This window comes from Psammomys obesus, unplaced genomic scaffold (genome assembly GCF_907164565.1).
Source record: "Psammomys obesus unplaced genomic scaffold, mPsaObe1.curated_primary_1811, whole genome shotgun sequence".
In the NCBI taxonomy this organism is placed as follows: Eukaryota; Metazoa; Chordata; class Mammalia; order Rodentia; family Muridae; genus Psammomys; species Psammomys obesus.
The window spans coordinates 896,012-919,727 of NW_026592510.1; the positions used below are offsets into that span (position 1 = coordinate 896,012).

The following is a 23,716-nucleotide window of genomic DNA, read 5'->3' on the forward strand; positions in this document are numbered from 1 at the left end:
ATAGATAGATAGATAGATAGATAGATAGATAGATAGATAGATAGATATAGATAGATAAGCAAGCAAGCTAGTTAGAGAACACCACTAACCTGCTGTTAATGAGGAAGGAGAGAAAGTCTAGAAATTCGAACACAATGAGAATATGCAATGAGATTACAACTCTCCAACCTACTTGTTCAGTCTAAATGACAGAACTATCTCCTCTTGTTCTATGATCCTAAAAGGCCAGGAAATAAGTCTTAACAATTATTTGTACAAAAAGGTCATGCACATCCAAACCTGATACCATGTGTTAGTATTTAGACAGCCTGATTCTGAGTTGCCTAGTAACCTATGATGTCATCATGTGTTGTTGTCCAGGTAGCCACACCTGGCAGGCGTGGTGGTTATGTTGCTCCTTAAAAGGACCAACCCACCACTTTGTCTCTCTCAGCTCTTGCCCTCTCCCTTTTCTCTGTCGGGGTGCCCCGTTCTCTTCCCCCTATCATGTCCTGCTCTCTCCTCTCTCTCTTCATCTCCATCTAATAAACCTCTTTCATATAAAATCTGCCGTGTTCATCATCATTTTATTTGGTCCTAACATTGGTGCTTTTGGCTGAGAAGGGCTCCCCTGGTAGCACCTGGTCTCGTCATGCCAAGACCCTTTTAATCTGACCATAAATGCCTGCAACAGATTTTTTTTGCTCTACCTATCCCTAATAACCACCTATGCTTGAAAACCTTTACTTTCTCTCAACTGTTCTGCCCTTACTGCACACACCTGTCCCACTGCTCACAGCTGCTCGGACTCTGCATCCTGCCAGTACTCCGAGCACCAAGCAACAGGGATATGGCGTACACTCACGCTGCGCCAAAATCAGCTTAGGGGAACCAAAACGCTTCAGACACAGACACAGCCTGCTCTAGGTAAGCAATTACTCGGGACCCTGTGCACACACAGATGGCTTTAAACCACACAGCTGCCTCAGGCCCCACAGGTGAGATTTTAAATCTCCTGCGGAATGTCTACTTCGAGAAGCTGGCTTGCAGAGGAGGGTTTTCAGTTGCACAGACTTCTGATCAGCCATGCCACAAGCACACAGAGAGTTTTGAACGGGGCTGAGACAGCCATCTCATGAGCAAGCACATGGTCTCACTATGCACATGACTAGCCACCATGTTGGTTTTGGAATAAGGACGGTGAAACTATGGCTTCACTGCCATCTCCATTAAGGGCAAGCACATGGTTTCACGGCCATCTTAACTTAAGGCAATTAAGGACAGTCATATGATTGGCTGCCATCTTGGTTATAAAACAAACAAACAAACAAAAAAACCACTGTGGTTTCCCTCACTGCCAGCTGCTTTTATATTTTGTTTCTGTCCCACTGTTTTTGGAGCTGCAAAACTGCAGTCTCTTATAGGTCCTAAAAGGCCACTATGCCCCTTCCTACCTCCATTCTAAAGCTGCCTATCTGCCCCCATCCTTTCCTGCAGATGAGATTCCCTCTACGAGAACTCAGCCTTACTGCTGATAAAGCCCTGGTACCAGGCACTGAGATTCTTGAACTTAGCCAGGTTAAGCCTATGACCTGCCATGCTATGATCCATTTCCATTTCCCCTTTCTCATTCACAGGAATGGCTTCCTCATAGCTCTCCTCTTAGAGAAACTTCTGTCTTCTACACATATATTTGCCCTACTCAAATGTTTAACATCCAGTAACAATATGCGCAATCCGTAAAGCAAAAAACAATTCCCTATTTCTCTTTTCCCAGTTTTATCTGTTTTTTCTCTGCCTGCTATCTCACTAAATATACTCTCTGGTTTCTTTTTATACTCTCAAGAAAAAAATCTTAAACTGCAAACCTTAAGGTGACCACAGGGCGTGAACAATTTTAATCATAATTAATTCTGTTTATTTTATCTCCTCTTAGACTAGGACAGCAACAAGCTTCATTTTAAATTGGTATGGATTTTTATAAAAATTCAAAGTTACATTTTACAATATAAATAATGTCTTTATCAATTCCTAAATTAATAAATGTTTTTCCTGCCATGAGCTGCCTATGATCTAGATTCACCACTAGGCTTTCTGGCTAATAGGTTTGCTATAATAAATTCAAGTGTAATTTTAAAATTGCTTTATACTGTTCTACTATATTGTTGGTTTTCAAACTCATTACTCAGAGGTTACTACGTACAAGTTTTTTACCAATACTCTAAATTAAGATTAATTTTAGAGGCATTTATTTATGTTAAAACTTGGTCATTATGCTACATCTTTACTATCAAAAGGTTAAAATATACTTGGTCTTATTTTCTAAAAAATGGTATTATTAATCTATAGTATAGCCACTTTTTATATTTTATGACTTTTAAGGCTCCAACTTAACAGGGACAAGACATAAAGTCCTAATATTAACAAATGCAAGTTAATAGTCAATCTTCTCATAGATGATCAAGTTCTCTAACATGTCCAAAAAATGTATTTATAGTCCTACAGATGCAAACATGGTCTCACTGCCATCTTTAATAAATAGCTGAGGATGGTCCTTGAATCACCTTACAGGACTTGGTAAAAATAATAAGAGAAGAGCCTTCCCGACAGGCTCATCTACAGCAAAAACTATGCTCCAGACCTTGGCTGCTGCTTTGAGGCTGTTGGCATTCCGCATAAAAAAACAAGAGGTCTACAATGCCCATCCCACCAGGGTATAGCCAAAAGTCAATTCTACCAGGTAACTGTTTCAAATGCAGCCAAAGGAGATGCTGGTCCTGCATCTTCCTCAACAAGCCATGGCTGCCTCCCTGCAGACTGGCCTTAAAATGCTCCCATGGGAGTCAAAATGCTCCCATGCAGGTTTGTTCTCTGTGCCCAGCCATGGAGGCTCAACCAGCAAAAGAGCCACAGACACTTCCAGCCTTCCAGCTCCTTGGCCTGGTGGAAGACAAAAGGCTCCTTGATTCAGGGATCTCCACCACCCCTCACCCAGCCCAGGGTAACATTGCAGGTCTGTTTTAGCTTCACACTGGGGTCCCACGGACATGTTGCCAACTTCTGTCTTGGGAGACTTCAGATGCCTTCTCAGTTCTCTTCATATGCAGGAGGCCAGGCCTTGAGTCTGAATCCTAGAATTCCTATTGTCAGGCCTAGACACAATATGCCTTGTTGCCAGACTCAAGAAACAGGCCGGAATGGAACCTTTTACCATCCCTTTAGCTAAAAGGACAATAAATATTCATAACAGTCTCACCTATGTCTCGTGGTAAATAACTAGATACAGAGGCCTAAGAAAAATGTTTGAAGGTCTAAGAAAATGTTTTAAGGTTGGTAAATGCAAGTTATAAAGATTGCAAGGTCTAAGTTGATTTAAGGTATCCTAAATAGGTAAAAGGCTTTATATTTCCTCCTTTTGCTATGCTATGTTTACTCTCCAGAGCTTTGACCTTTATCAATAGGGTTCTGATGTATTAATCTAACTCTAATACGAAAACATTCCTCTATACCACCCACTGTCATGATTCAAGCGCAAGATTTTAAATCTCCATAATGTGTACTTATACTAAAGGTTAAGATCAAGTGAGCTTTTGTCCCTTCTACTTCATGAAAGGCTTCTGCTTTTTCAGAACTCACCTTAAAGAATGCTTATGCTTTTAACAAAAGCTTATGCTTTTTTACAATGTATATTTCAGAGCAGATTACAATTGTGATGCTAACGTATCTAAAGTTTTATCTCCTTCGTAAAACTTAAATGTAATTCTTGTAAGCTGCAGGAAATCCACCTCTCAGGTCAACTGGGCTCCAGATAAGTACTGCACTTATTGCCTATCTCAGAGGGTGGGATTCCTGTCCTTTCCCTGGTTTTGGGACTTCCCTTTCCTGGCTACTTGATTGCTACATGAAGGGACCAAGAGGCACATGCATGGTGATCTATGCCTTAATTCCTTCACAGTGGCCCAGCTCCTCTGGGTTGAGCCCTCATGAGGACCTCCAACTCATGTTCAAATTTAGTTCTAAAGAACACTGTGTGCCACAGGGGCTAGTGATGCATGCCTTTGATCCCAGCACTTGGGAGTCAGAGGCAGGTTGATGTTTGTGGATTTGAGGCCAGTCTGTTCTACAGACAGAGTTCCAGGACAGCCAGGGCTATTGTACAGAGAAGTGCCATCTCCAAAACCAAACAACAAAAGAACACCTTGTGACCCAGAGGTGAATTTCTAACTCCCTAACAAATTAAAGTATTTCATATTAAAGAAGGCTAATTTTCTATCAAACTTTGTATTTGTCCATCTTTAAGAAGTAGTAATACAAATAATCTAAATCTACATCAGACGATCCTCAATGTTTTTTAAATGAAACTGTTGATATTTTACTGAAGCACATGAACTAAAAATATATTTAAGTTGCAGGCAATTAATGTCCCAATTTAAAAATGGGGTACAGAACTAAACAGAGAAGGTGGGAAGGAATCAGTCTTCCCTAGGGATGAAAAAACTGGCTATCCAATACCATGGTCAACCTTAAAAACATACATATGAGCAACAGTAAATGGATTCATCAGATTGTGTTTGTATATTTCTATATACCTACACATGTAACAAAAATTAAAGAAATCTTTTTAAAGATTTAAGAGGTAATGCTCTCAAAAGCCACACAATGGCAAAGTTACTTATAGCCCCTACCTCTGTCTGGCCTGGCCTCAAACACTATTGTAGCCCAGGCAGGCCTTGCACTTGGATCCTACTGCCTCAACCTCTCAAGCAGCTAATACTACAGGTCTATGTCACCGTGCCCAGCTAATCAAACATTGCTTTTCACTCCAATTCTTTTATATGCATCCACCCTTTATTCTCTAAAACTATAATGATGAGAGTAGAAAGTTCTCAAGAAACAGTGATATCGGGTTTAAGTTTTCAGAGACACCACATTAGTTATTCCTTCTAGCTTTGTGTCATCTATACATACAGGAGGCATGCACTTAAATTTCCATCTAAATTACCAACGAAAAACATAATCTTAAAAAAACAAACAAACTTGTCAAGTGCTGTAGAAGGCTAATGTTCTTCCACGTTTGGCCAGCGATCTGCTTAGTAGTCTGTGGACAAAAATTTCAAAATAGATCAAAATGTGAACTGTATTGCAGGAATAAAAACTGTGAGCTCATTAATAAAACTGGATTAGCATAGTAGGTTAACTAAAATTACTGTGTCTGTGTTAAATTAGTTCCTGTTTAAGGTAAAGGTAGGGTTAAATAATTATAGATCTGTGCAGCTCCCTCTTGAATGCTTTAGGAATGTGTTGGTGAAGGGTAAGAAAAAAATACAAAACCGAGCTTACAAATGTCATGAACAGTTAAACTCAGGTAAAGGGTATAAAAGTGATACATGTATCACTCTCATTCTTAGAACTTTTCTACTAATTTATATTTTCCAAATTAAAAAAAATTAAAAATTACATATCTTCTCTAACTTGTTTGAAAATCCAATTTTGTAACATTAAGACCAAGAAATGCCTACTACTTTCAGCTGGTTTTCTAGTCCGTATAGTTTGTACAAAAATGATAACAGTATTGACATCTGACAACATTTATAGCATTGAGAGTTTCCTGTAGAAAGACCATACTTCCCAGCGTCCTTTGCAGGCTGGCAAGACAACCCCAGAAAGGAAGGAACTTAGTATATATGTGGTAGTCATTTCCTTCCCCTAAAAAGATGGGAGCCACCTTTTCCATGGGCATCCTCTCATCTGTCTGCATTGTGTGAGACAAGGGGCACAACCTCCAAAACACCACACAGCATAGCAAAACGCCAGGACAAGGTAATCTGTTAGAGTTAACTTGGAGGGGCCAGGTTTGATCTGGCATTCACAGGATCCCCATTATCTTTGGGATCCCCCTATCAGTCAAACATTCCAAAAGCCTCACTGACTAAGGCTGGCTGAGAATTCCTGAAATTCTCCACTGGCCCAGTGGCCTCTTTGAATCTTGGATGACAGGAGTAGAAGACGCACCATGTATTTTTATGGGACATATGGCCCAACCATTCACATGGGTGAGATCATGGCCCCTCACCATAGATCCACCAAAAAACACAGTTCTGCCTAAGGTCAGATGCACTTCTCTTTCTGCCTTTCTGTCTCTTTAAAATGCCTAAGAAACCTAACAATTACTGCCAGGTAATTATTTCAAATGTCTGACAGGCCTAAATGGCAGCTAGATACTTTAAGAGACATTACATATACATGCATTCTCGAGCTTATCATACCTAACAAATACCAGTTCTTTACAGATGAGCCTCCTGAGTCACTTCCCAGGAACTGAGATGGAACGAGAGTTTCCAAGGTCTCACAAGGCAAATATGCCAGTGTATACTGAGGAGAGAATGTCTCTTTCCTGCTTTCCAGGTCTCCAACTACAATTTTCCTCCTTCTCAAAGCTTTGCTGATAGGAAAGATCCAAGCGTCCTGCGCACTGGCAGCAAGAGCACCGTAGGAAATGCAGAACTGAAGCCCTACCCCACAAATTTTAAATCCAAATCTACATTTCAAGAAAATCTTCTGGATTCACGAAACCTAAAACCAGCTTAGATTTAGCTTGAAGGTGAATTGGGTTAGATTTTACTGCATTTGTATCTTTCTCATGTAAACAGAGGGCCCAGCCAGAGGAAACAAAAGAGAAACAGGAGAGAAGAGGTTACTCTTTCAAGGAGGGGCTGGAAATCCAGCAAGAGGGAAGGTGCGTAAGGTAAGTCACCTAAATACATGCATCTAATTGGCAAAATTCACTGTAAAACAGGACATGAAAACCCCTACTTTGTAATTGTTTTAAATTATGTTTATTTCAATTAGCTCCAGGTAAATACTTCGATAAACGTTCCACAGCATCCTGTATAAACACTCAAGATATTGAAATTTTTCTTTTAAAAATCAAACAGACTTCAGGGGATATTTGCTAGATTAAATAAAACAGGAATCTTTAGAGTATGCTTATCAGGTAGCAAGGTAGATACACCAATAATGTTTCTGTAATCAGAATAGCTACCTGGTGTTCTAATTAATAAAAAAAATGTACAACTTTCTATTTCATATATTTAATCTGAAACTTGAAAAATGCAAATAATCCTGTACCTTCAGTTTATTCAATTTCCAGCAAAACTTACTTATCCATTTCTAAGTTAGAAATAACAAAGCTTTCCGGTACATCTAAGGCAAACTCTAGAGACGTGTACTGAGCACATGTCTAGAGACATGTGTGTACTGAGCACACACAGACTGTGTTCCCTTTCCAGTTGTTTTAGGAGAAAGATTTGAAGATAATGAAGTTGATTTTCAAACTCAGGACGTATGGAAGTGTCTATTTAACATCAAAGTGGACCTGGCCTCCCGGTTCTCCCAGCATCCTTCAGTCCCCATTTGCTACAGGGTATGGCTGGCAAACCCCGCCCAGGGGCTATTCAATATATAATCTAGACATTTTGGTTACCAGCCCCCTTTCTGTACCTTTGGCCTCCTGGCTGCTGTACCTGGTTCCCACTCCCCTACTCTCCTCACAAGGCTCAGGGTCATGACCAATCTGGACTCTCCCAGATGCTTCTGCCTCTGGCTATGCTCTTCCTTTTATCTACAATGAACTTTCTCCTCCACTATGCCTAGGAGCCCCGTCCCTCTCCTCCCTTCCCTTTTTCTGTTTCATTCAAAGAATACATATCAAATAGATAAACAAAAAGAAAAGGATAAATTAAATTGCAAAATCTCAGCAAATCATTGAGGAAGAAAATTGCAGTTGGGAGACCTAGAGAGCAGGAAGGAGACATTCTCTCAGTATACACAGGCAGGTTTGCCTCGTGAGAGCATGGAAAGTGGTTCTATCTCAGCTCTCAGGGAAGTGCTTCAGGAGGCTTGTCTTAAGAATTGGTATTTGTTATGTAAAATAAGCTCTAAAATGCATGTAGATGTCTCTTAAAAAATCCAGTTGCCATGTAGGTCTGTCAGACATTTTGAAATAATTACCTGGTAATAACTGTCAAATTTCTTAGACGTCTTAAAGAGTCAGAAAGGCAGAAAGAGGGGTGCATATAAAAGCAATAATTAGGGGCTGGAGAAATGGCTCAGTGGTTAAGAGCACTGTCTGCTCTTCCAGAGGTCCTGAGTTCAATTCCCAGCAACCACATCGTGGCTCACAACCATCTACACCCTCTACTGCCCTCTTACAGCACTAATATGCATAAAGTAAATAAATAAATAAAATCTTAAAAAAAAGCATTAGTTAAATAAGCAACTACTTGGGCAAGTTAGATTTAGGTAAAAAAGGAATGCTGCTAAAGTAGTTGGAAGCTTAGCTCTAGGGCTTTCCAATCTACAGGCTCTCTTTACAATGATCTCAAATACTTCTCCTGTCTCATCATTAGATTTGTTTTTGTTTCTTTTTTTAAATTCATAACACTAATGCTTCCAATGTCTATGAAATTTAAGAACATATGAATTGGGGCTCAGCAGTTAAGAACACTGGCTGTTCTTTTAAACATCCTGAGTTCAATTCCCAGCAACCACATGGAGGCTCATAACCATCGGCAACGAGATTTGGGGCCCTCTGGCTGGCTCACATGCAGAGAATACTGTATAAATAATAAGTAAATAAATCTTAAAAAAGAGCATATGAAATAGTCCTCTTTAATCAAAAAATAATATAAAACTTACATCTTTCAGTTGCATTTCCTTTTCATGAATACTGTTCATTGATGAGTTGAAGCAGTTTGCAGGCATGCTCTGTAAATAAGCCAATATTAGTTAACATCATCAACTTAACAAAAGTTTCATTGTATTTAGTTCCACAAAAATACAAAATATTTTTCAAGACATCCCAAACACACCTACTGGTGAGAATTGCCAGGAGGCTACTGCCAGAACTAAATTTCTAAGAGGGTCCTAAGCCAGTGGTTCTCAGCCTGTGGGTCTCGACCCCCTGGCAACCCTCTATCTTCAAAAAATATTTACACTGCAATTCGTGACAGTAGCAACATTACAGTTCGTAGCAACAGAATAATCTGATGGTTGGGGGTCACAACATTAGGAAGGTAGAGACGCACTGCCCTAGGTGATCTGGACTTCAGATCTAATTTTACTCTGATCCCACAATCCCCAGAACCTTCGGTGCATACAAATACCCCACTGAGTTTTCACCAGGAGTCAAACAGCGAGGCTATTTCAAAGAAATGAACAAAACTGCCAAAGATAGAAACTATTTTCTAGAATTATATTTTATATCAGTATAGGTTAATTATTCCTAAACTAAAAATACCAGAAACGAAGTGTAGACTTTTTGGAGTTTGGAATGTTTAGATACATAATGAGATATAATTGGGATGGGACTTAACAGTAAATGTGAAATCCATTATTTTTCCCAAGACAGGGTCTCTGTGTAGCCCTAGCTGTCCTAGAACTCACTCTGTAGACCAGGCTAGCCTGAAACTCAAGAGATCTACCTGCCTCTGCCTCCTGAGTGCTGGATGCACCTCAACCGCCTAGCCATTTGTTTCATATACACAATTTTATATAAAATATATAAAACCTTGAAGATAATTTTATATAAGACGTTCAATGTACCTAGATTCTTGCTGTGACGGATGTGTGAGGTCAGGTGTGAAATTTTCCATTTGTTAACATCCAAAAAGTTCCAGATTTGGGAGACTATAATAATATTAATTAGTAACGCATGATATAAATATTCACAGAACTCAAAAAAACATAATTTCATAATAGTTTTCATTTCTTCATTCTTCCATAGAGAAAATGAGAAAAACCAGTTGGCTATAATTTCAGACTAGCCAGAAAACTCTGAAAAATCCTGCTTTTCAGGGTTTGGAGTTGGCAATTGGAGTTGTTCCTAAGCACCCATGAGGGAAGTCTCGTGTAGACACAGGGACTATTTGGGAAGGCTACAGAACCTGTAGGGATGGAGTCTTGCTACAGAAAGTGGATCGCTGGAGTCAGGCCTTGAAGCTCTTTAGGCAGGGCTCCACTTGCTCTCCCTTTGCTTCCTGAGTGCTAAAGCCCAAGCAAGCATCTGGCCATGTCCTTCCCGCCATGATGGAATGATCCCCTTAGACTAGAAGCCAGAACAAACCCTTCCTCCCTTAAACTGCTTTCCTCGGAGTACTCAATACAGCGTCATGCCACTGAGAAACTACAACATGCATTCTGCTATGGATGGTGTTACTAGTTGTCAGTAATATTCAAATGTCAAAGACAGGCTTTCTGGAAGGCAATTTGCAATCATTATCATATGTGACCATCAGTGCTTTAACCCCAGTTTTACTGATGTGAAATTAAGGCTTATAGAAAAAGATTGGCAAACTCTAGCATTGTCTCTTAGGCCAGAGAGGCTAAGGGATTTGCTCAGTTACATGATATCAGGTGGCAAAACCAAGATTTAGACTCAAGATTTTCACACAGATCCTTGTTCTTTGAGACATTGCTCCTCTCAAACAAGTGGGAGAGAAAATGTGCAGTTAGAAAAAATATAGTCATTAAAATTGTTTATCCCAAATATGAAAACTAACAAAAAACTTAAACCTACTATTTATATAATACAAACTATTGAAATAAAACCTGAAATTACATAAATCTTAGCAAAATCTTGACTCCTATAGTTACAGCATGAACTGTCTTCTGAATATTCATCTGGGTGAAACAATTCTGTGGGCAGTGCAGGGAACCATATTAATTATTTTATGGAAGAGGGACAAACTAAAAAAACAAAAAAGAAGATGAAAGATCTGTAGGTGCACTAAGGTGTTACATTATTTCACAAACATTAAAAAACTCATTCTTCATAGTAATTATACATTGTTTCAAATAGGAAAAACCTCTAAGCTGAAAGCCTTAGTACCTGTGACAGATGGAGTGTACTGGCTTTGTTTTCAAGTTCAGACAGCCTTTTTGTCATGGCAGACAGCTGCTTTTTTAGGACATCTGTCTCTTTGGATAAGGACTCCAGCAGCTGCTGCTTCTTCTCACATTCCTTTGTTTTATCTTCCAGCTGTTCAAGCAATGAAGAAGAGCTATATCTTGCCTTTAGCTGGTTTTTGAGTCTCTGTATTTCTTTTTCCTTCTCTGAGAGGTAATAAGCATTCTTCTCTCTCTCAGCTTCCAGCACTTGAATTTTCTAGATAGAAACTAAGAAGAATCTTAGAACTAAGCCAAGGTTAAGCATTCAGCTAGACAATATATTGCAACAAGCCTTAATGAAGTATTTACTAGAGATGAAATTTTATTTTATGTTATCAGGAACAAAAATATAAGATGAAGCTCAGTTCACTAAGATGATGCTCAATTCACTAATGCCATTTGTGCTCTAGTTAACATGTACACACAATGAATAGGCAGACAGAGATACAGAGAGGAAAAATCATCTATATTAAGGGTGGTAGAGAGAGGCTAAATCAATGCTTGTCACATCGCTGTGGCAAAGAGGAAGGAGCCATGAGAAAGACGATAAGAACAACTGCCAATGGGGCAGCCAATATGAATGATAAAATGGGTTTCCAAACAGTTACAAGGCAATCTGAACACTATTTAACACTTTGAAATGGATATTTAAGGTATTATAAATGCACTAACCAAAAAAAGTAAAATAACATCATTTAATATTTGAATAAAAATTTTTTCAACTATAGTTTTCAACTATTTTTTAAATATAGTTTTCAACTATATTTTTTCAACTATTTTTAAAAACAAAAAATAGAATAGCACAGTATCCTTCTAGTGTCCCAAAAGGCATGGAAACAGACCCTTCCAAGTTATATGGCCAATAAAAATTATAAATAGTAAGGCAGTATGTTTTACAGTCTTAAACACTGTATGGTGTGGTTTGATATGATCCTCAAATTTATTTAACCCTCAGTATAACAATGTTAGAGGTGATGGGGTTATGAGGGCACAGGCCTCATTAGTGAATTCATGTGGTTGTCATAGGTCACTTATCAGTAAAAATGAATTCAGCCCTTGGCTCCCATATACCTCATATGCTTGCTTGGCCTTCTTTCATGTGATGACACAGCTTGAAGACCCTTAACAGGTGCACTGTGCTTTTGAACTTCACAACTAAATCAATCTCTCTTCTCTCCCTCCTTCTCCTCTCTGGCTGTCTGCCTCTGTCTGTCTATCTGTATCTTTCACTCAAATCACTCAGTCTGTAGCACTGTGTTTTAACAACACAAAAAAAACTGATGTTATATAGGAAATTTTCATCAATAACGTTGATGTAATTAAGATGAATTGGGCTGGAAAGAAGGAAGGGCTCAGTGGTTAAGAGCACTGGCTGTTCTTCCAGAGGATTCGGATATTTAATTCCCAGAACCCAAATGGCAGCATACAACTCTCTGTAATTCCAGTCCAGACATGCAGGCAAAACACCAATGCACATAAAATAATTAATTAATCAATTAATTAAAAAAGAATTATCAAAAAGTTACATGACAAATGCCAAATTAGTTTATTGATTTGTTTTCAATACTTGGAAAAACATGGTAAATGTTACAACACAAACCTAGAATCATAGCACCTGAAGGTGGAGGCAGGTGAACTAGAAGTTTAAGGTCATCCTCAGCGTAATAGCTCAGGCTCCAGACCAATCCATGCTACTTGAGACCATACGTGAAAAAGTGAAACAAACAACAAATGTGAGGGTCTGGGTGTGGAGAGTTGTCTCAGCCTTTACAGAGGAACGGTATTTAGTTCCTAGCACCCACATGGTAGCTAATAACCATTTGAACTCCAGTTCCAGGGAATGCAGACATACATGCAGGCACAACATTCATACACATAAAATATATCTTTTAAAGTGAGGGGGAAATATATATCATAAAATTATAGGTACAAAACTATTAATCACAATGTCTATATTTCTGAAACAGCTTAATATCTGATAACCTCAAAACACATATTTAATTACATTTTAGAAAAGAATTAGTGCCAGGCATAGTGGTACATGCCTTTAATCCTAGCATTCAGAAGCCAGAGGCAGGTGGATTGCTGCGAGTTTGAGGCCAGCCTGATCTGCAAAGCGAGTCCAGGAGAGCCAAGTATACACAGAGAAAACCCTATCTGGAAAAGGAATATACTAAAAGAGAGAGATAGACACAAAGACAGAGAGATGGAGAAAGAGAGAAAATTAGTAATAACTAAAGTATGTGTGAAGGTTAGTAAAATCAAAGTAGGAATTTAAGATTCTAAATTAAAAATCAACTTTGTAAAACTAAAATGAACAGGTCACACAAGGACAATGGGAAGAATAAGAATGCAGCATCTTAGCCAAACTGGGCAGAGTGCAGGGAGTCTTATGGAAGAAGAGAAGGGTGGGGATAGAGGGACATGGAGGGGACAGGAGCCCCACAAGGAGATCAACAAACCTAAAGGATCTGAGCCCAGGGGGTCCTGCAGAGACTGATGCACCATCAGAGGACCATACATGGAGAGGACCTAGAGCCCCAACTCAGATGTGGCCAACTGGCAGCTCAGTCTCCATGTGGATCTCCAAGGGAGGGGCTGTCTCTATCATGAACTCAGTTGCCTGCTCTTTGATTACTCACCCCTGGTGATGCAGCCTTGGCAGGCTACAGAGGAAGAGGATCTAGGAAGTCCAGATGAGAGTTAACAAGCTATGGGCAGATGGCAATGGCGGAGAACTCCCCTTTCCAGTGGACTAGGGAAAGGGACGGATGGAGGGAAGAAAGCGGGAGGGTGGGGCTGAGGGGAGTTGAGGGAAGGGGCCTCAATTGGGATATATAATGAATAAATTGTGAAGAAAAAAATTAAAATTAAAATAAAAAAAATAAGAATGTAGCATCAGAAAGCCAAACACACTGCTTTCTAGAATGTGTATACTCTACAGGATTCAACAACCATTTACCTCCAAGAGTCTGCATCTGTCTTTATCACTCAGTTTTCCTTTCCCACTGGTGATTTCATCCAGGGATGTTTTAAAGGCTGCAGTTTCTCCCTTAAATTTTTCTAATGCATTGTCCGATTTGGAGCTGCTAGGCCTTGATCCCCATTTGCTTTTAATTAAATCTTTGGGACTTCTGGAAGACATCTTTGAAATGATCTGTGAAAAATAAACAATTTTACATTCAACTGCATTTTAAGTCAGTTTTGGAAGAGGCCTTATAACCTATTTTGCTCTAAAAAAGAAGTCATTTATCCAATCAGTGGGGTCCAGAAAGAAAAATGAGCAAGATTTCTAGGGTGTTGTAATGAAAAAAAAAAAAAAAAAAAAATCTTAGGTTGTGGATACAAGGGAAATATCCACCTTCTAGAAATAAGACAACTTTAATACTCTTATTTGCTGTTGTAGCCCAGACTAGTCTGGAACCAGACTAGTAAGTAGGATGGCAGTGAACTCACAATCCTCCTGCTTCAGCCGTAGGAATGAGGGTTACAGGTGCATACCACTATGCCTAGCCATGTTCTGTAAATTAACAGAAAGGTTTTGTTTACAGTCAATGGAAGGGTCCCCAAGCCTTACACTCTCAAGGAGATATTATACCTAAGAATAAAAGCTGGTGATAATCTACTTCTGAGTTTATGGGCATTAAAAGGTCACTCAACATGTTTTAGAAGGTATGTCTAGTTGAACTCTTAATAGCCTTTTGGGAGAAGAAGTGAGGAAATCTAACATGGGACATTTATTAAAAAAAAAAAAAAAAGGCTTGGAGATAAAGGAATTAAGGGGCCCATTGAAGTGAGGACAAGTCTCATATCTGCGAATAATAATAAACGACAGATTAGAAACAAATGTATAATACAACTCTACCAGGCAAATGTGTAGTAAAATATACTGTACATACAAATAGTATATAAAATAGCTCTCCATTAGGGAGGTTAAAGAAACAAACATTTTTCTACCTTGTCTGTCCTGACATAAAACATATCCTCTGATGCTAGAAAGCTAGAAAGCTCAGTACAGTGAGGCCGGCAACAACAATACAACAAAAGAAACCGAGACTCACATATTCTCAAACTGTAATAAACACTAAGAGGAAATAACCCGAGTCCTAAAGGCTACCAGGGAGATCTGCTTAGGGTGATCTCCTTACTTTTTAATTTCGCACAAATAACCTACGAGGGGCCAGGAAAGAGACGGGGAAATAAAAACTGCAAAGAGAAGCGCTTGCTAATAGCAAAGGCAGAACGCACGAGAGACCGTAGAGACCTGGGTCAGGTCACTGGCCTCTCGATACCTGTTCGTTAAGGAAGTGAGAATGCCGCAAAGTTGAAAGGCATCCACCGGGTGACCGGCCGACGTCGACAAGCACCCAGGGTGTTGTCTGTCAGGAAACGAGCATGGATTCCAGCGAGCCGAGACGGAGTCCTGCGGCCGGGATCTGCTCATCAACGGCGCCTCTCCTGCAGGCCAGTCCGGCCCTGGGGCTGCGGGCCCCGCCTGTCCTCCCCACCCTCCCCGGCCAAGGCCAGGGCCACTCAGTACCTGAGAAAAACACAGCGCTGCGTCAGACCCCCTGCAGCTATCCAGGCCGAGACACCGCTTCCGGGAGTTTGAATCCCGCGGCTGCAGGGCGGGACGCGTCACTGCCGGCTGGGAGAAGGGCGGGGCCTGCAATCTGTGGCGGGAGAGGGCGGGGCCTGCAATCTGAGGCGGGAGAGGGCGGGGCCTGCAATCTGAGCGAGGGCGAGGCGGGGCCGGAGGATGGAGGAGAGAAAGGGCCCAGGAAGGTGAGGGCGGGGCCGAGGCGGGGCCTGGGACCTGGTGGGCGGGGCCTGGAGCCTGGCGATAGGCGGAGCGAAGGCGGGCTCTGGAATCTGAGGGCAGGCGGGGCGGGAGCGGGTCTTGAAATTAGCGGGCCCTCAGGCTAAGGGCAGAGCCGGAAGTTTAAAGGGCTTTTCGGGGTGCAGAGCCTGATGGGGGTTAGAACCCGTCCCGGACTCCGAGGAGGATCGTGTGTTGGGGTGGAGGATGTGTAGAGCCGGGGGGTGGGGGAATGAGGGTGTGTGAGCATGAAGTGTGGGGGCTGTTGGGTCCTGTGGGTGTAATCGCAAACAGGACCAAGAACAGATTCGGACGCCTGGTAAAATCTGGGCCTGCTTACTTTTCTCTGTGGTTTCGGACACTGCTGTTCTACATAGGACAAGCTCTGTGACCACGTCTGTGCTCAGTTTCTCTCTATGTAAGATGGGGCCGCTCCATCTCCTCGATAACTGACACGGCCGCCTCGTCTTCCCGTTGGACCACATTTTTTTACCCTGCCAAAGTCACGGGCGGAGCGATGAGGAGCGCCGCTGCGGAGAGCTGATAAACTCCCAGTTTGGAAACTGAGATTGTGAACCCCTGCGGCGATTCCAGATTGCTGCCTTTACAGGCTGCTTTGTCGTTATCGGTCAAATCTGGGTCTTGGTTAGCTTCCTTGAGAACTTTGTTGCTTGCTAGGGCGTGTCTTTCTTAGACCTAGTCTTAGCGTGCTAGAAATTTACAACGAAAAAATATTCAATAGCATCCTAGGAGAGTTGTGTTCGTAGTACAAGGGTTAAACTCCTGAATGCCTCTTGTTAGCTGTGTGACCTTGAGTACAACATTTAACCTCTCTGAACCCGATCTTTACGAGGATGTAGCTGAATGTTGAATGATAGAGTGAGTGGGAAGTGCTTAAGGTTTAACAAATGTAGATAGGCACTGTTAAATAAAAGGCAACGAACCCATGTGCTACTGAATCAAGTGAATAAGAAACCCTGTAAGGAAGTTTAGATTTTTTTTTTTTATTTTTTAAAGCAGGAAGATGGCAATCCAAGAAACCCAAATATTCTAATCACACAGAGTTCTGCTTCCTCCTGCCTGAAGTTTGTAAATGGATAGGGAGGCAGAGTGGTGGAGAAAGGGATAGCCTTATTCACCACAAGGTGGCATGCTGGAAGGTGGCAAGCAGGCTTTTGCCTTTCCGTGGGCATCTTGCCTTTTGCCTTGTTTTTCAAGGGAAGGTGTGTGGGCTCCAAATAGCTAGAGCGCTTGGTGACCAGTGTTCCAAAGAGCAACCTGTTCTGGTGTGCTAACAGTGCATATCTTACCTTCTTTACGTGGGACCGTGAGGAGTTCGGTTCAGTACTTCTGTTTTGATTATATTGCTGTGGCCAGCTTTTTTGGCAAGCACCCTCTCTGGCAAGTTGACCTCTCATCACTTGGGACAAGAGAGGGCTCAGGAAGGGAAGGATCTGTGTTTCTAGCTAACTTAAGTGAGCAGGCCATCTACAAAAGGTAGATTTCAATGGGCAGCTAATTCTGGAGAGTGCTGGATGGAGCAAGCAGAAACAAGGGTATTCTGTATGCTATGCGTTTATTTTCAGGGAACAGCTCTGGGTTTTTCATATTTGTGTTCAAATTGTCTTGTGGGAGGGATTAGGGGTAGGAGAAGGTTTGTGAGAATGAAATCAGGATGTGAATATTCCCTCTCCAGACTCCAGATAAGAGGCAACCTTAGAATCAAGCAGGGGAATCACGCACATGCACACACACGCATGCATGCATGTGCGTGAGTGATGGGGAAAGAGAGAGCTATCTTTAAAGCCAAATGGAAGTAGAGAATAGAGGAGGAGTAGGGAAGGGATGATGGGGAGAGAGTAACACACCCTGTGGACTGACATTTGGTACTAGGCCACTGACCAAACACTGCAATTCTACCCTCCATGACCTTGATTCTGTTGGGAACTGCCCTATGAATAGGGACTAGTGAGAGAGGAGCAGACAGGAGGCTCATTGGGAGGCTTGGTTGATTTTGTAAAGGCCCCTGTTGGATCTTGGACATCAAACATTGGACATCAATGTTTGTTCTTTAAAGACAGGCGCAGCCAGTCAGGAAGCTTTAAGCAGCTGGCTGTTTCCGTAACATCTCAAGGTGATCACATTTCACCAGGTGATGTTGACAGTTCGTTCAGGGGTATTCTAGGGTAAGGATTTAGAACTCATCTTTATTCATGTAAGGAGAAAAAAAATGGGACAGGCAGCAGAGTAAGTCTTTATCTCAGCAGGAAAGCCTATTTTCTTCCCAGCAGGAAAATGTTTTTAGGAAACAAACAGTGCCAAAGGCTTCAGACTTACTAATTGGAAACCAGGAGGCTGTTGTGATTTGAAGGATTGTATCTTCCAAAGAACTGCTGCCTGCTGACAGACCTGCACATCTCAACAGAACATTCTGCCACAAGAGAGAGCTTCCCATCCTCTGTCCAGTATGGCAGCACTGACCATATCTGGCTGATGACTGCTTGAAACATGGTTGTCGTGAGTGAGAAACTGAGTTTCAGATTCTACTTAATCTTGTTTTGGAACTGACAATTCCATTACTGGAAAAAAAAACAAAATTAAGTATGTTTGAAAAACGTGGGTATGAGAACTAGTGAGATGGCTCAGTGGGTAAAGGCTCAGGCCACCGAATCTGACAACCTGAGTTTGATCCTCAGAATCTACTACGTAGTGGAAGGAGAGAATGGACTCCATAAGTTGTCCTCTGAACGCACACACAGACACACACACACAAATGTGAGTTGTAAATCTCATAAAATATAAATATAGGTCAAATACTTCTGATGAAAACTTTGTGTACAAGTTGAGATCTGATATACGTAGCAGATTTTAAAGACTTAGTATAAAAAGAATATAAAAATTGTGTTAATACTTGTTTGTAGTCTTACATATTTAAAAACATAATATTCCAGATTGACTAGTTAAAATAAAACTTTGAAATCAATCTTACCTATTGTGTTTAGTTTTTCGTGAGACTCCGTGTTATATTTCTACAGGACAGTGCTGGTATACAGATAATAGAAGATCTTTATTACAGGGTGTTTTCCTAGTTTTACTTTTTTAAATATTGGTTGAGGTATAGCTCAGTGATAAAGCACTTACCTAACATGCATGAGGCTTTGGGTTTGATTGCTAACAGACAAAGAAAGAGATGGAAGAAGGGGGAAGAGGAGAGGGAAAGAGAGATTTTTGATCGTTATTTTATTGTGCGTTTGTGTGCGTGTGGGCACAGGCCCTGCGCACATGTTGCATGTGGCAGCAGGAGGTCAGCCCTCAGGTGCTTTTCCTCAGGAGCCATCACCTTGTGTTTTGCTATAACATCTCTCCCTGGGCCAGCAAGCCCCAGGGATATTCCTGCTGCATCTTTCCAGAACAGCATTGGGACGGCAAATGCCAAGGTTCTTTTCTGTGGGTTCCAGGAGTCAAACTCAGCACTTTCCAGATCGTGCCATCTCCCAAGTTCCTGGTTAATGCTTTCTCAGAGAAGGCCATGTTCCTTCCTATCGCAGATTTAGCTTCCTAAAGTATCTTGAATAATGACAACAGAGCCAAAAATTCTGAAATACTTTTTTTCTTCCCCTGACTTCTATGTAGACTTAGTCACTACCAGTCTTTAAAGGAATAAAAATCTTAAAATACTATTTATAGTTGGTTCACCTTTTTTATGGGTTTCACACTCAAGGAGTCAACCAATTATAGAATAAAGAATAACAACAACAACAAAACCCAGTATTGAATATGTATAGACTTTCTTTATTTTCAGTCTTCCCTAACAATATAGCACAACCATTCACACTGTTATAATGCAAGTATATGTCATTCTTGTAGTGCATTCACCTAGTGAGACTCAGTGCAGTCTTTGGAGAGTATGTCCACATCCATAAACTCTCACCCAGATGGATGTTCTGTGCCATTCCTTGAAGCAGTGTCTTGAATCCAGTCTCCTGAGCATGGCACAGCCATTGCAGTCAGGAACTGTCAATAACTGCAGAGGAACGCTCTGGTTCTGCACAAAAACGAAGCTTCAGCAGCCAGCCTTGGGTGGAGGAAGGCCTCAGGAAGCCCTACTTCTTGATGGACCATTTGCTGCTGATATCTTCAAGGAGAGGAAGAACCATTGCCTTAGTGTGTACCTGCTGCTGTCTCCACCAGGCTTCAATGTGGTCCTAATTCAGTGGTCCCATACATGGCTCTGCTTAAACTAGATGGGTCACAAACTAAAAGGCATAAATCTAGGAAAGGAGAGAGGAAAAACTGATCAAAGTGAAAAGGGGATGAGAAAGGGCTGGGGAAAGTGAAAAGAGGATGAGAAAGCACAATCAGAATGTATTATTTACCTGTTGAAGCTGCCAAGGAACTCAATAAAGAAAAATCAGGGTGAATTCCTGGTGGACAAAAGTTGTCTGTGACATGTAGGGTACACCAAGGGGTTTGTGAGGTACGACATCCTTTCTTGACATGGAGGATTGTTCAGTGGCACATTTATGATGTATTCATTTCTAGAGAAACATGTTTCACAGTAAAAGGAGGAAAACCAGCCAAAAATAATGTTTTCTGACTTTCACCTAGCCTCTCTGTACCAACTCAACACAATTCTGTATATAACTCCTTACTTTGTATAAGGATTTGAGAAACTTACTGAGATAGAGTTTCTAAGTTTAGTCCTACTTTCCTGATACACTTGAACTGTCTGTTTCCAGTTGGTTCTTCTTGATTGTACGTCAGACGCAAAACGTCAGAGGCTCTATGTCTCTTTTTGATCACTCTGAAACACAATAATCTGATTTTCCAACTTGGCATTAACAGAAAGACTATGCCGGGTGGAGGTGGCTCATGCCTTTAATCCCAGCCTCGGGAGGCAGAGGCAGGCAGATATTTGTGAGTTTGAGGCCAGCCTGGTCTACAGACCAGAAGAGCCAACACTACACAGAGAAACTCTGCCTCACAGAGAGACAGAGACAGGGAGAAATACAGAGACAGAGAGAAGAGAAAAGAAAATCATAAAATTATAGCAAGATGCATGTGATTTTCTAGATGCTTCCTGCCAGGCCCCACAGGACTTGCGTCTTACAACACATTTTATATCTATTTTTACAAGTAAGGCCATGCAACAAGAGAATGGCTAAGAAACTTGCTCCGGTGATATAGTTCAAAATGGTGAAGGACTCCTTATGTGTTCTAACCATCAGGCTGAATTGCCTTACTTCACCCTCTTTAGAAGCAGACGGTGCAGACCCAGGACAGTGGACAGCCCCTTCTCCATTTCCACTGAAGACTGTTAGCTCTCCTTGGTCCAGAGAAGCCAGGATCCTACTTTCGAAGGGTTCTTAGGGCAAATCCGTTGGGAAGCAAAAAACAGTGAATCTGTATATAACCCCTTTCCTTTCTTCCAGTACCTGGGCATTGACTCAACAATTCCCGTTCCACACAGCAGGGGACGCTTCTTGGCAGCTTTTAAAAAGTCTTTGGTGTTGCTGAGGGGGCGTGTCCAACAGCACGAGAAGAAAAGGCAAAAAAAGTAAAATTTAAGACTCGACTAAGTAGTTTTAAAACTCCGCGAGACTCGGTAAACCGTGCAAGAGGTGGTAGAAAAACAACAACGAATTAGGTTTCACGGGTTCCTGCTAAAAGGCAACAGCATTTCTGTGGTTTTCCTGAACTGCCTGCAGTTCGTCCCAAATCCACCGCGGCTTCATTACTTTTTGTGGTGGTGTGCTCCTTCGGGTCCACATTTTCGGAATTCATAAGCCGTGCCTGCGGCCCTGCGTGGACTCCGGGAGTGTGGGTATCAGTTTACACGTGGCCTTCAGCTGTAACCCTCCAGAGGTCCACCCTCCTCCCCCGCCCACCCCCGGCTGGAGAAGCCCTCCCCCGGCTGGGAGACATCCTATTCTCAGGGCGGAGGACTCAGCGCCAGCACCGCGTCTTCTCCTCCGCCGCTTTGCTCTCTCGAAGAGCCATGCTTCGAGTGATTGTGGAATCTGCCACTAACATCCCTAGAACGAAATTTGGGAAACCGGATCCTATCGTTTCTGTCATTTTTAAGGGTAAGGCAACGTTTTCCTGTCTTTCCGAAGCCCTTTTCTGGAAGGCTGGAGGCTTGGGGCTCGTTCTTTTCAAGTCAGCACTTGGCATCTAGTGAAGCCAAGCCTCTCTCTGGTCCCTTGGCGGTCCTAGGTTTACCTGGGCAGGTCACAGGCGATCCCTACTGAGGGAATTTAACTTAGGGCTTGGGGACTGACGGTATGACCTGACATCTCTATAAACTCTTGGGGGAGACTCTGTTCGCTACTCTCTTGAGTTCAAGTATGAGGGTCTTTGTGGGTTCAAAGTTAGTGTCCATAGATGTGGGTGCTTTATAAAACTTTCTCTCCCTGTGAGAAATGAGTAACGGAGAAGAGCAAATCATTAATTGCTGGAGGCACCATTACAGTATTCACCACTTCGATGCTGCCTCTACTGTCACTGGAGTTTTGGGTAGGTTCTGAAGTTACTCTCTTTAGTGTTCTGCATCTCCACGACTTGGGGTGGGGTGGGGATGTGTTCGATAACTTTGGGGTTGCTCCCCGCGGGCCCCGGAAGGAGCTCTGACGCTCATCTGCAGCTTGGGAGTCTGGCTCTACAGGGCTGGGTAACCTTGGGCAAATGACTTCATCATTCCTCTATGTCCCTGCGTTCTTCTGCAAAACAGGGAGGAAGGTTTAGACCGCCTGGTCTTTAAAAGGCCCCTTGGAATTCCAAGCAGTTATTTATGACACTAGTTATGACTGCGGTGGAGGGGACCGGAGGAGGAGTACGGGTGGCTGCTGACATAGGATCCCCCCCTCCTCCCAGGCGGGGCAATTTGAGTTGGAGAGCTGTGGCAATCCTGGGCATAGGGGCTTCATCGCTTTCCTCTTTGGCCACGGTCCTGATAAGACTGCCAGTTCACTTGCGGGTGTGTGTGTGTGTGTGTGTGTGTGTGTGTGTGTGTGTGTGTAGGGGCTGCTGAACTGGAGCTTAGACAGGCAGGCATTTCCTTACCACACCTAGGCACATTTCCCTCCAACCCCAGGAATTTGACTACCTTTCCCTCATAGGTTCTGTGTAGTTCACCCCTTTCTCCACTGTGTCCATTTCTTAAAATCCCCATTTCTCTTCTCAAATCTTTCCTTCCGAGGGTGAGCAAGAAAAGGAAAGACATGCTATTCAAAGCTGCTAAATGACTGTTCAGTTAGAAAGAGGAAAAAAAAAAGGAAGGAAAGAAGGAAGGAAGGAAAGAGGGAGAGAAAAAAGGAAGGAAAGAATGAAGGAAGGAAGAAAATAAAATTCAACATGGTTTACAGTTCTGACTTTGGATTATGAGGAGTCATATTGAATTAATTTGCATATAGTACTTTAAAAAATCTATCTTAAAGCAGTTATATAATACTCGCATGAAAAATCTGCATCTTTTATTCTTGGCATGTAAAAAGGTGCTAGGATTGAGAGGTCACATTTGAGGCAAATTGTACAGATTATGAAATAATCTGAAATTAACCCTTTAAAATCTAATTACTATCTAGGAAGAATATGTAGTAATTAACACTTTTAAGTAACTAAAAATATGTTGATAAATGAAAACACTCAATTGAAAGGGTGAAATGTCAGTTAAATTGGCAAATGTGGTCTAGCCAAGCAATCATGTTTCTGGTTTGCTTTGGTTGTACAGAGTAGAAAAGGCATTCATTCACTCATCTGACACAAGAAAGATCGTTGAACTCAGTGTTGGAACATTTGAACTCTAGGTAAGCATTTCTTTTTGGTGGGGTCTCCCCATCTTTTAGCCCTGAGGATCAAACCTAGGACCTTTCACACACTGCCACTGACCCATATCTGCCCCACATATCTGGACACTAGCCAGCATTGCCTAAATAACTGATAACCTTGGATAGCCCAGCTCTAGCCACCTGG

General features: G+C 41.8%; 2 protein-coding genes across 4 annotated transcripts in view; one reads left to right on the forward strand and one right to left on the reverse strand.

Annotated features, from left to right (window-relative positions):
• Positions 1-15,519, reverse strand: part of Cep55 (centrosomal protein 55) — a 22,000-nt gene extending 6,481 nt beyond the window's left edge. For 2 of the 3 annotated variants that reach the window (XM_055613997.1, XM_055613995.1), the window contains exons 1-4: positions 15,467-15,519; positions 13,889-14,083; positions 10,868-11,143; positions 8,677-8,745 (exon numbers count right to left, since the gene is read on the reverse strand). In XM_055613997.1, coding sequence (XP_055469972.1) covers positions 8,677-8,745; positions 10,868-11,143; positions 13,889-14,071 — 528 coding nt within the window. In that variant the 5' untranslated portion in view covers positions 14,072-14,083; positions 15,467-15,519. Of the gene's footprint in view, positions 1-8,676; positions 8,746-10,867; positions 11,144-13,888; positions 14,084-15,218; positions 15,292-15,466 lie in introns of those variants that run through there. The other variant, XM_055613998.1, reaches the window with a different exon arrangement.
• The window catches only part of Myof (myoferlin), a 104,367-nt gene continuing 95,972 nt past the window's right edge, over positions 15,322-23,716 (forward strand). The window contains 4 exon segments of the mRNA XM_055614162.1: positions 15,322-15,711; positions 21,178-21,293; positions 21,454-21,596; positions 21,682-21,831. Coding sequence (XP_055470137.1) covers positions 15,322-15,711; positions 21,178-21,293; positions 21,454-21,596; positions 21,682-21,831 — 799 coding nt within the window.